This window comes from Haliotis cracherodii, unplaced genomic scaffold (assembly GCF_022045235.1).
Source record: "Haliotis cracherodii isolate W230 unplaced genomic scaffold, xgHalCrac1.p SCAF_8, whole genome shotgun sequence".
NCBI classification, from domain to species: Eukaryota; Metazoa; Mollusca; class Gastropoda; order Lepetellida; family Haliotidae; genus Haliotis; species Haliotis cracherodii.
The window spans coordinates 15658132-15671317 of NW_027266341.1; the positions used below are offsets into that span (position 1 = coordinate 15658132).

General features: G+C 41.2%; 1 protein-coding gene across 1 annotated transcript; it reads left to right on the forward strand.

Moving 5' to 3' along the window:
- The first annotated feature begins 1414 nt into the window (after positions 1-1414).
- LOC139450081 (RING finger protein 150-like) lies at positions 1415-12729 on the forward strand. Its single transcript, XM_071231720.1, has 3 exons — positions 1415-1990; positions 8616-8887; positions 11481-12729. Exons 1-3 carry the CDS (start codon positions 1489-1491, stop codon positions 11490-11492), a joined length of 786 nt encoding a protein of 261 aa, XP_071087821.1. The 5' UTR covers positions 1415-1488; the 3' UTR covers positions 11493-12729.
- Positions 12730-13186: the final 457 nt, after the last annotated feature.

Sequence of the window (13186 nt, forward strand, 5' to 3'; positions counted from 1 at the left end):
TCAGAAAGCTTAAATATCAACATGTAATTAATAGTTCATCATATTTCCTTATTTATAATTAGCTTACTTAGATAATTAGCTTACGGTTTAACCGTACCTCGGGGACAGTGAGTGAGTGAGTTGGGTTTTACGCCGCTTTTAACAGTATTCCTGTTATATCACGGCGTACCTCGGGGAAAGACACAGTAAAAGATACACATATGTGTACATATATGGATATTACATGCCATATGTCGGTAGGCGTATCTACGGAATCGATAGCAAACTGCCACATTAACAGTTCGGACAACCCCTGGGTTGAGGCCAACGGCTTAGGGAGCACAAAACCCGGCACCGACGTACTGCCATACATGGAAGTTTGCTTCAGCGTCACCTTCCAGCCCGTCTAGCTTGGTGTAGACAGCATCTGAGGCTCAGGCGACAAGACTGGGACAGTTTACTGTTTACAGATGAACCCAATTTTATCTGGACAGCACTGACGGTCGTGCAAGCGTCGACGGGCATCCAGGAGAAGGTTTTAGCGACGTTTGCGTTACTCAACGTCATCAGTTTAGAGGTGGAAGTGTAATGGTTTGGGGTGGCATCACAACTCATGTGAGAACACAACTCATCTTAATAATATCAGTTTGAATGGCGTACGCTACTTGGACGACAGCGTGTACTCAAATATAAAATCACGTGTTATGGTTAATGGTAACATATCAGCTCCTTTTCCGAGTTATGCTGGCGTACGACAAGGGGGTAAATTATCTCCATTACTTTTCTCAATTTATCTCATTACACCCTGTATACTTCGGACACAACACAATATGTACTCCTCACAGCTACTATGTTGTGGGGTGAGGTGAAATGGAGTTAAACGTCGCGTTCAAGATTATTGCACTTATATAGCAACGTGCATGCACGTGAGTGGGGCTCCTTGTACTTGTCCGGACTTCTGACGATTTTATAGTGCCAGCTCAATGAGATACCATGCCGCAGTTAAACATGAACACCGGACTCAGACACAGTATACTGACTCCGAGCCGACCAGTCCTTATTCTATCCCCTTAATGCCAAGCGCCAGACAGGTGACACGTACCATCTTTTGGTATGACGTGCCCGGGGATCGAACCCACGACCTTCCGCTCCCAGCAGACCTCTATCCACTAGACCAGGGAGGCGGCCCTGCGGTAATCTTGTTCAACCGGTGCGATATGAGAATATGTCCCTTGTAACTTCAAAAAGAGTTGATAGGTATTTTTTAATTTTCAGTCAACGTGTTATTTATCCTTCCTCTTTGTTGTAGAATGGACTTGCCTACTCAATGACCTGTGTTTATAGATGGCGCTTTCGAACAATGTCTATCTCATGACGTCACACCCAAACACTGCAAAGCGATAACGAGGGAGGTCACACATTCCTCGCTGTTGGAACACTTTTGTGGTTGGCGGTTGAGAAACGAGCTTCGTTGTTCAATGGTTTAAGGGACAACCGCTTTTTATCACAATGTTTGATAGCAGAAGGAGGGGAAAAGCCTTTGCATTTATTCCTGGAACAACCGCCTGCCATCAAATATGGCTGCCAAATACACATCTCATCGTCAAGATAATCATAATGGTACTGTTGCTATCACCGAAACTTTCTTTGTCGTCGACGTCCGTGTTTTACTATAACGCCTTTTTGAATATAACGTACAAACAGAAAACATCCAACGAGACAGTATCTTTTAGGATTGAGGGTAGATTTGGATACACACTGAAGTCTGCAAGGTTGAAGGTTGGGGCAGCGAGTGGTGTAGTCGTCCACGTAAAAACAGTTTCAGGCAAACAACATGGGTGTGATGACTACAGTGTGACAATTCCCCAGGTGAAATGGATCGCATTGATTGCTCGTGGAGCATGCAGGTTTTCAAAGAAGATCAGCAATGCTATGAGATATAATGCTTCTGCGGTCGTTGTCTACGACATGAAGAATGTCAAGACGCCTTTGCATATCATGAAACACGATGGTAGGTATTATTTACATTCCATAATGTATGTGTAAACAATGTATGTGTTAACAATGTATGTGTTAACAATGTATGTGTAAACAATGTATGTGTTACAACAAGCAACAAACAATGGCAAAATGACACGTTCAAATATGACATAACAATAGAGATCTCATTATCATCACAGTGTGATATTAATCCGTACAGTGTAAAAAAAAAAACATCAGGGTTTTTTTAATTGAACACATGTGAGAACATCAACAGACAAAAACAGCAACACATTTTTACCTAATCCGTTTTTAAATATATTTCTTTACATAAAACGGCAACACTCTTTCGTAAAACACAAGTTCGGGACCGATTTATCATAAATCAGGCTTTATGAAATCGAGCCTGATTGGCAATGAAATAGCTGATCACTTGCGCCAGACCAATTGAATTCAAGTTCCAGACAAGACGGTTAGAAGTCGTATGCACGCAGTTTATCTGATGCTCGGGAATCACGTGCTCAACCACCGTTAACATATCAACGCTGGCCAGAAACCAATGGATCACTTTGATGTTCCCAGAATTTGAAAACGCGTTAACAAGCTTGAGTTTTCATAATCATGAAGAACCGTACATATATTTACATGCAAACAATATGCTTGTTTTCCGTGCCGGTAAATCAGAGACAGCGTTGGTCATCTCCAACTAGTCAGCACTTCATTGGGGACTAGTTGTTTACATAAACTAGCTAGACTTTGGTGAAAACAACTGGTCCCTCGGGATTTTCATTAATTTTCGGACTTGCGGACTAGTGGGGCTGTGCATAGCCCTGGGAAATGCACATTTCGCATGTAAATCAGACAAGTCAGTTTTACAGTTTATATCGCCTACTCACTTTATGTTATTTGATTAACCAGATTTACCTGTACGCATGCGCATGGGACGACACGCCAAGTGTGCGCAGGATGTACATTTACCATGTTTGCACTTGACTGAAAATTGTCAAATATGAGTAAACATGCGTTGCTATTCCTAATGCTGTGAATACAATGACTGTACAATAAGGTTCCTGTTATCGTGATTTTACCAGATTGTATTAGAACCAGTGTATTGTAACCTATATATTAACTGCTTTGTTTGTCGTTTAACGCCGCACTCTGTGACGGCGATCTGTAAATAACTGAGTCTGAACCAGACAATCCAGTGATTGACATCATGAGCATCGATCTACGCAATTGGAATACGATGACATGCATCAACCAAGTCAGCGAGCCTGACCACCCGATTCCGTTAGTCGCCTCTTACAAGTACAGTCGCCTTTCAAGGATGGGTTGCTGAGGACCTCTTCTATCCCGGATCTTCTCGGGTCAGTTGTGTCTAGTACTTGTTTGGGTTGAGTCCCGGGATAAGATCCCACAAATGGCAGCGATTAGGTGCGACACTCTGTGAGTGTGGGTTCGAATCCCGGATGGGATTCAATACCCAAAAGTACTGGAATCGAAGTACGAAGAAACTGTTATCCCAAATATTACATTTGTCACATGTGACCGATTTCTAAATGGCACTGTGTATCCAACACTTGTCCTGTCACTGAGCTGTGCTTCTGAGGCCAGGGTGTCATTAAACAAGGATAAAGTAATAATTAAAAACGTGGTCAAAGTTCACAATTTTATTACCATCAGTTAATAGTATCAAGAGACGACAATAAAAAGTATCAAAAACCCAATTTTCACTGACAATGATCACTTATTAATTATATCAGAGCAAATATACAAGCCGATGAACTTAGTAGCTGTATAACAGTAATAAGAAGGGAGAGTCGCTAAATCAACACTTTGACAAGATAATTATCAAGATGCAATTAAGCGACCAATTTACAACACTCTAATGAGTGAAAACTCAACGGGATGAAATAGGGAGAAATAAATACCGAAGGTGTATCCCTGAAGTAAGTCTCTTGGGCAATAAGACGTCGCGTCCAAGATTATTGCACTTATATAGCGACGTGCATGTATATATGTGTGTGTGTGTGTGTGTGTGTGTGTGTGTGTGTGTGTGTGTGGCTGCTTGTTCTAGTCCGGACTGATGCCGATTTATAGTGCTAGCACACTGAGATACCATGACACAGTTTAACATGAATACCCCACTCAGACACAGTATACTGACTCCGAGCCGACCAGTCCTTGTTTTAGCCCCTTAATGCCGAGAGCCAGACAGGGTAACAACAAGTACCATCTTTTAACGGCTGGGAATCGAACCCCGACCTTCCGCCCTCCGGGCGGACGCTCTACCATTATTAGACCATAGAGGCGGTCCTGACCAAAAGAGAAACGTGACTCTCAATAGTAAATAAGTACTTCATTTTCACTGACGGACACGTACATTATCCTCTGCCCCGCACAGAGACTAACTTCAACATAGGAAGGTACCCAGATTGGCAGAAGGGAAATTCTTGCTGTTGACAAATTTACCATATGACGAGAACAATATTGGATAGAAATTCGTCTCATTTAGCGGTTAGCTTTTGTATCAATGTATTTCTCTAACAACTAAGGGCAGAGACCATAAAATAGATATGGTCTCCGCTTAGGGTGATCAAGTCATTATTGTTTACATGCTTTAAGTAAAGAGGTCGCAGCAGAAGGTCACATGTGTTAACAATGAAGTGATCATAGCTGAGATCGTAATAGAGAAGGACAAACCTTGACTGTGAGTGTCACTCGATATCTCTGGCATGAACGCAGCCGATACTTGAACCCTGAAGAGTGACTTGTGAGCACATGTACATACTCAACATATTCGCGTAAAACAGCATTAAAGAATGGATTTTTAGCAACTACATGGAAATGTCACGGCGTTATGGGCGACATTAATTCGGTATTAAGACTTTTCTGTAGGTTTAAATGTGTGTGTGTGTGTGTGTGTGTGTGTGTGTGTGTGTGTGTGTGTGTGTGTGTGTGTGTGTGTGCGTGTGTGTGTGTGTGTGTGCGTGTGTGTGTGTGTGTTAGTGTGTGTGTGTGTTAGTGTGTTGTTTAACGCCGCAATATTCCGGCTATATGACGGCGGTCTGTAAATAAAAGGTCTGCACCACATGATCCAGTGATTGACATCATGAGCATCGATCCACGCATTTGGGATCAAATCGACATTTATTAGATAAATTCAGGCCATCGTGGTGAAGGAATAACAGATAGGGACTAAGGGCCATTTCCTTGAATGTTGACCAGTTTCACTATTGAGAAGAGGCAAGGTTAGGAAAACGTGGGTGATACGTCATAAGAACACAAAGGAATGTAAGCCAGTGACAAATATAATCCTCTGTCTGTGACTTCTGAGGTTATGTATTCATCAAGTGTCTGCAGTTGATTGGTTTTAAAACATAAACTTACCGCAGTCATATTATCGCGCATTTTCAGTTGATACAGTCATCAACATATCTTGTTTCTTCTCGGTATTTCAGATTTAGATTGTAACCTTGCGATGTATTTTACACAATCCTCAGATGCTCATGAATGCTTTGCTTGACATTCTCATATCATTTATCAACTTTATTTACAGCCTCTTTGAGGATGCTGATAACATTTACAAGCTTTAACAATGTTTACATGTCCTTAAATAGTGATGAATCCCTGAATACAATCAGATCTCGGCAATGTCGGACAAGTTCATTTCGTGAACAGAGGGGTTAAGGTTGGTATTTACAGATCGACGGCCATTAACACAGATATTTGAGGGCAATTACCTGTACCTTTTACCCTATTACAGATTGTCGTATCTCGCCCAGTTTTGATGCGATCTTTCTGAAATTGCGTTTACCTGCTTGTTCAGCTACATCTATGGGACCAGCTTACACCCCCTTCAAAAATATCATCGTCCAATTTCCGACGTCATAAAGTTGCGAGCGTATCTTCGAATCTCCAGAAATGACGCCATGGTTGAAAATTGTTTTCACCATGCTTCGTTCTTCGTTGTTCTCAGTGCTGTCTCGAGTAGCTATCTGATGTACGCGGTTTATGATAAACACTTTGAATAAAAGTATAAGCTTTTGTCGGTGACATATAGCATGTTGGAAACAGTAGTGGCACGTGTAGTAGAATAAAAAACTTCATGAATAAATATATTTCCTGCACTACATACCCCTGGGCATGTGTAACAATATGTTTTGATTGTCTGTAAGTTGTTTTTTCAAAGGTGATTACTAAATGCATACTGGATTATGGCCCTTTAATTTACGCAGATGAATGTTGAAACATGTTGAAGGCTTGTTAATGATGCATTTGTAAAAGTCTCATCCTACATCTCTTGTCTTTTTAATCTCTGTAAATGTGACCAATTTGATAAAATTTGTGGTTTGATTATTATAAATTTCTACTTTCAGCGAAATAATCACTTTGTAAATAGAGTATAATGAATTGGCAAGAAAAGACTCATAAATGTATCATAGAAAGAAACGGACTATTTAACTCTCTTTTTTCATTTAGATATACTTTTAGAAAATACTATTAGTCTTGATAATATTAGAAACGATAGCTATATGTCCGATGTCCGAGGCCAGCATTGTTGCATTTCGTTTACATGCTAGCATCGAATGTCGTTAAATCATGACAGTGACAGGGTACTGAAGAATCTCTCGTGTCATACATTACAAAAACCGTCTTGTCTGCAGCTTGGCCTGCATTGGCAGTCACGTTGGACCAGCAGGCTCATTCCCAATAAATCTACAGATAGCAAGATGTTGAACCACATCATAGATCGGAGTTGTCACATGCTACATCTAACTTGTCAGAAGCAGGGAGACTGTCAACAACAACATTGGCGGCAGTGGACAGTAGTGAAAAGTAACCGCGATCTAGGTGAAGTTCAGCCACATAACAGTTCGGAATGGAGAGGCATTTATTTAGAATTTGTATTATTTACTTGGGATAATTGCTAACTAGACTCACACTTTCAACATAAATAACAGAATGTTAATGAATAAAGTTTGTTGGAGAAATAAAGTCGTTGAGCATTTTCTTTTACTCTTTCTACAACCTGTCACCCCACCAAAGGGATATTTTTATGTTGATTTCCAAGAAATGACTTATTGAGCTGATTTCCAAGAAATTAGAACTGGGATGAGTCCAAATTTACTACCCGGGTACCCGATCCCCTACTACCCGACCCTACCTGGGTACCGGGGTAGAATAGGTCTTCATCAACCCATGCTTGCCGTAAAAGGTGACTCTGCTTGTCGTAAAAGGCGACTAACGGGATCGGGTGGTCAGGCTCACTGACTTGGTTGATGCATGTCATCGATCCCAATTGCGTGGATCGATGCTCATGATATTAATCACAGGATTGTCTGGTCCAGACTCGATTATTTACAGACCGCCGTCATATAGCTGGAATATTGGCGTTAAACAACAAACAAAACAAAACAAAAAATCAGGTATCTGGTATCGGTTCAAAAGGGCAGGGGGAATGTTTGATTAGGTTTTCCTTCCACCTAACAAGCATGACAAGTGTTACGAAACTGTGAAACACCCTGAGCAAAATACTCTGACATCTCTGTGGAACCACAATCTGGTGAGAAGCTTTCCACACATCTGCAGCAGAAAGGTCTAGTGGTCTACCTTTTCTAATCAAAACACCATCTTGGTAGTAGAAACCAAGAGGGGCCTTGGCAGCCTCATCAGTAGAAAGTCCTATCTAGCGACTACTTAAGTTTAAGGATCGTCACCCTTCGAAATAAATTAGCTGCGTACGAGTCGTACGGGGTCTGAAAGGAACTGTATTGCTCGAAACAGAAGTACTCTCATTTCAAGAAGAGGTATCCTAAAGAGAATGATCAATAAAAGTATCAGCAAGATCGTAAGTGGCCTCTTACTCGTGTTTTGTTAGCCACAGAGCTGCTAAGTCATTACCAACAAGCAAGAGAATGCCGATAAATGGGGGAGTTTTCTTGACACCACCTTTCATCAAACCAAATTTAACCAAATCTGACTGCAAATCAACAATGTGCTGAGGCACACCAGCAACTTCACTACTACCCTCTGATAAAACACCTGAGTTGCAGAAGACACACCTACAAAATGGCAAGATACCCTCAAATAACAAAGACTGCTGTGTGCACGTGTCCCTTATAATAGTAATGGGATGCAATATGAATTCAACACCTTTAAGTGACACAAAACCTTGTGAAATAATAAACTGGAACCCCTACAAAGAATAACATGCGTTACTTTGCTGCACACAGATGTACCCTCTCCTTGCAGACACAATCTCATGACATAGCATTGCCGTACACAGGTGTCAGCTCTCTTATTTGGATTTATGATGAGATCAGCCGTTTACTTAAGCCCCAATCACAAAGTAGCAATATTTCAGCTTTCAAATGCTACAAATTACAATTAGATTAGACTGGAAATACACATTACGATAGGAGGGTAGAATGTCGAGCACGCCCTTGGATCTTAAGGAACTTTTCAAATAAGGAAGCAGCTCTTTTGTGGCCAAACGCAATTCACGATTATTGGCATAAGAAAGAAAGTCTTGGTTGGCATAATTCATCACAGCTGAACCCTTGTTCATCTTTATAAAGTTAGATTTTTTTTAAAAAACAGGAACTGAATGTCACATGAGTAAATACGATTCAATCTGTATTCTTGTGTTTCAGTTGAAGGGATCGTCGCCATTTCAATTCCCTACAGCGAGGGTAAAAGAATAGCTGACCTCCTTGACAAGGGTTTCAATTTGACCATGTACATCACTGTCGGCGCAAAGGCAATCAAGACAGTCAACACGTTTGATTACTCCGGCAAGAAGAACCCTGCTCTGCCAGTGATCATCTATTTCGTGGGCCTCATAATCCCCCTTGCTCTGTGTGTAGTCTTCTGCTTTATCGGGTGGTTCGACTATGCTCGTAAGAAAGAACGATCGCGACCTGCAGTAAGTTTTGCATGAATTATTTCGAAAACATGTTCAATCAGCAGTGGTCATCCAGTGTATTATATCTTCTTTCTGTTATGAAAAATACCGATCGCTATTTCAAATTCATACAGCAGGGTGAAAAAGATAGCTGGACTCCTTGACAGAGGTTTAAATTTGACCACGTACATCACTGCTAGAAAAAGAACGAACAGGAAGCAATTGTAGGCAAGACTTCAGTTGTGTTTACATCAGTCTTTTTGGTGGTGGTGATTATCGCCCTTGTTTGGTTGGCTCTTCTTCTATTTCGGGTGGCCCAGTCGTCTAAGGCGCCGCGATTCGCTGTGCAGAGTTGCGTCCCTTGGACACGCCAGAAACCTATGATTGTGGGGTCGAATCCCGGTTCGCCCCGATTATGTTTCTAGGTTTGTCAGCACCATACCCGTGTTGTGGGTTTCACCGAAGTGGTAAACGTCTGAGACCTGCATCACTTCGGGCTTTCCTCCCACATTAAGCTGACACGTCGTGATATAAATGGAATAATGTTAAAAGCGGCGTTAAACCCAACTCACTCACTCACTCACTCTACTGTAGTCAGCGTTTCCGCTGTGCTCGTGCGACGGATCCTTCGTTATCTTGAGTATTGTATCTTCTTTCTATTTTGAAAACATACCCTGGACCCATTCGCTATCATAGCTTTCTATTATGTTTTAAAGTCTGTTTGAAATGATGTGTTATCCAATCAAATTACAGTCATGAGCGAGAGACAGTCTGTGCTAGGTTAGGAACATCACGCTTCAAAAACTAATCTTTGATGGGTACAAGATACTTATAGTATGTTGTCACGGTGCTGGTGCCGTGCTCCAATGATGAGGGGTGTCATTAAGTAATTTAATAATGAAAACGTGGTAATAGGTTCACAGGTTTATTAATAACAGCGTATTGTACTAATAGAGGACAATAAAAGATCAGAAAATCCCAATCTGCGCTGACAAAGATCACTGATTAATTCAATTTAAAAAATACACAAGCGGCATGGCTAAGCAACTCTATTACAGTAATAAACTAAGAGTAGATAAACAACACCTTGACAAGATACCGCCCAGATGAGGAAACAGCTAATTAAGTCGGCTGCCACCAATTTACATCTGAGTCAATTAACTCAATACTCTTAAACAAAGAGAGCCTTCCCCTAAAATATGTCACTTTGCCGATAAAATAGACAAGTACGTCTGAATATCAAACTAGACTAATCTAAAGATTCAGCAACTTTGAATGAACAAGGAAATGCTAAAATTCCAAAATGCCAGATAATCACGGGAAGGTTGGTTTTTCAACGATTAAGAGAAGAACTGAGTATTGGAAACACTAATTACTAAGTCGATGTTCAGTCACTGCGCGCGGACGTCAGAGAGAACATTCTCTCCTGGACAGCCGGGGAATGGGGTAAACACGAATGGCAAACTAACTACTGTATCTATTCTGACAAGTATCACAATAAAGTGCTGAACATAAGCTATCCAACAGTATCATTAAGGACATACAACACCATGCACCATTATTGAGGAGGCAAAAATGATCATGTAAATTCTCCTAATGTTTAAATATTAAAGTTACTGACTCCCTCACACGGAATGTAATGACACTGTGCAATGACGACCACCGGACTTTGCCGAGCGGTGTCGGAAATAAAGCCGCGGAGCGATGAGGTCACTTGACTTTGACACGAGCAAATTAACTACCCGGCGATACAATACCCTTGATAATCGAGGATGATGTTCCATATTCTACATTTCCACTAAAAGTATCATGTCTAGAACAGGTTTACTGAAGAAAAGAATAGGTTGAAAATGGTTCAAATATCTACACAGGTAAGCTACCGTGCACACAAAAATGACAAAAAGTCATCATAAGAAGACCTTGTTCAAACATTTGTTATCTGCATCAAACATGAGGTGATAGGACGAAGAGTTAGCTCCGTGTGTAAACACCAACCCCGTGTCTGCCTCTCATAGCAGTGTTTTTATTTATCTGTATTTCAGTATACGAAATTGTTTCTTTAGGGAAAATGCTGTTGTGGGAGGAGAGTATATTTTTTTTACTTTATGACATTTCGTCTCTCAAGGTCGACACAATTTTATGGATAACAACTTCTTTAATGCTGTCAAAAAGCGACGTTTCGGTATACCGTTGTCAAGCAAGACTGAATGAGGGACATAGTACAGAATATATATAGTAGGTGGAGGATTAACAGTAACAACAATTGCATACATGAGTGGGATAACATTGGTAGGTGTTGACAGCAAAGGGATGATACTGTTACAACACGATGGACAGAGAACACATAGGTGGAAGCCAATGGGACATGAAGCCAATTAAACAGGATAAGTGATTATTGCTTGATGAGTTCATAGCAGGGGGATAAAATTGTGTTTACCTTATCATCCGTCAACTTCTAAGCAATGCCTATCAAACAATTTATTTCGTCTCTCGGTGCTCATTATTGCTTCAAATCATTGCATTGTTTTTCTTAAATTAACATGTGTTTCAGTATGTGAACAGCACAGATATATCAGATATCGAAGCTCTGAAATCTCATTTGTATATTATTCAGGTTACCCAGTGATGAACAAAGAGTTTAAACAGGCTTTCAAGAAGAGACTGATGGGTTCACGGACCAGATGAAAAGCTACTGCAACTGGAGTATTATGTAATTCAATCGCGTGGCATCACGTGCCACTGTTTAAAAGCGTAGGTTCATTGGTATTAGTGTATTTTAGCTCTGACCAATGGCAGTGATCGTAGCGGTCTGTGATCCAGAGACAACGTTCTGTGGCAGAGTGATGGGGACATTCTTGGAGACACTGGTTGCCTGCTTCGGGGCAATCAGAAAAGGAACATTGTTCGCTTTTGGGGTTCCCTCGGTCTCCCTGAGGCCCGTGAAGATCCGGGATAGAATAGGTCTTCAGCAACCCATCCTTGCCCTAGAAGGCGACTATGCTTGTCGTAAGAGGCGACTAACGGGATCAGGTGGTCAGGCTCGCTGACTTGGTTGATGCATGTCATCGATCCCAATTGCATGGTTCGATGCTCATGATATTAATCATTGGATTGTCTGGTCCCGACTCGATTATTTACAGACCGCCTTCATATAGCGGTTATATTGTTGAGCGCGGCTTATAACAACAAACCAAACCTCAATCTCTGAAGAGAGATGGTATTGTGAATACATGTTGGAACTTTGTACTCATGAAGAGATGGCTGATTATTCTCAAGTCATTCAAAAAACATTTTCACGACATTCGTGGATCATATCAAGTACCAAGTAATAGCTTTTATTAAAAAAACTTCCAATAGATATGTCTTTGTCATATACTTCTCTGGGTTATGTATGTAATGTCTACCATCAGGCACGACAGCTAACACTGCTATATTCAGAGAAAATCCACTTCTTGTACTTTGACAGTGATGCTAAATGCTTTAGTCGCATATTAACGGGTGGATTTGTGTAGACATTTCCCATCAATAAAGCAAAACGAGAATAATATGTGGTGCTCTAGATCCGTGCAACAAAATTACAAATGAGGGATGAGTAAGCCAATCTAATGTTGCTCAACGGACATTCACACGGTACAACTTATCTATTAATGTGTGCCCACATGTTTCGATCACTATAAATGATTGAAGAACGTGGGCCCACGTGTTTGAAAACGGTTATCTGTGAGCCAGCCTAACGACAATCACAATAATAGAAGAAAAGTGGGCCCACATTTAAGAATTGACTTTCACTTTGTGTGAGTTCATTGGGTGAGTGAGTGAGTATGGTTTTACGCTGCTTTTAGCAATATTCCAGCAATATCACGGCGGGGGACACCTGAAATGGGCTTCACATATTGTACCCATGTCGGGAATCGAACCCTCAGTCTTCGGTGTGACGAGCGAACTCTTTAACCACTAGGCTACCCGACCGCCCCTCTACTGGTGAGTTACATGAGACATTTACAGTTTATAACGTATCATTTTCAAGAGAATAACCCACGACAAGAAGCGAATTTGACTCCATTAATGGCCATCTGTCATTATTTTGGCTTGTTATGTTCAATGCAGTGAAATATCAAGAGTTGTGTACACTGCAATGAGGGGCGGTCGGGTAGCCTAGTGTTCAAAGCGTTCGCTCGTCACGCCGAAGACCCGGGTTCGATTTCCGACATGGGTACAATGTGTGAAGTCCATTTCTGGTGTCCCCCGCCGTGATATTGCTGGAATATTGCTAAAAGCGGTCTTTCACACTGAAGAATGTAATAACTTTATGGTGTGAGG

Bases quoted from the DNA above. Each gene is read 5' to 3' on its own strand.
- LOC139450081 (XM_071231720.1), top strand. From the start codon at position 1,489: ATGTTTGATAGCAGAAGGAGGGGAAAAGCCTTTGCATTTATTCCTGGA. The intron at 1,991-8,615 runs GTAGGTATTATT...CTTGTGTTTCAG, and splicing joins GCATATCATGAAACACGATG to TTGAAGGGATCGTCGCCATT.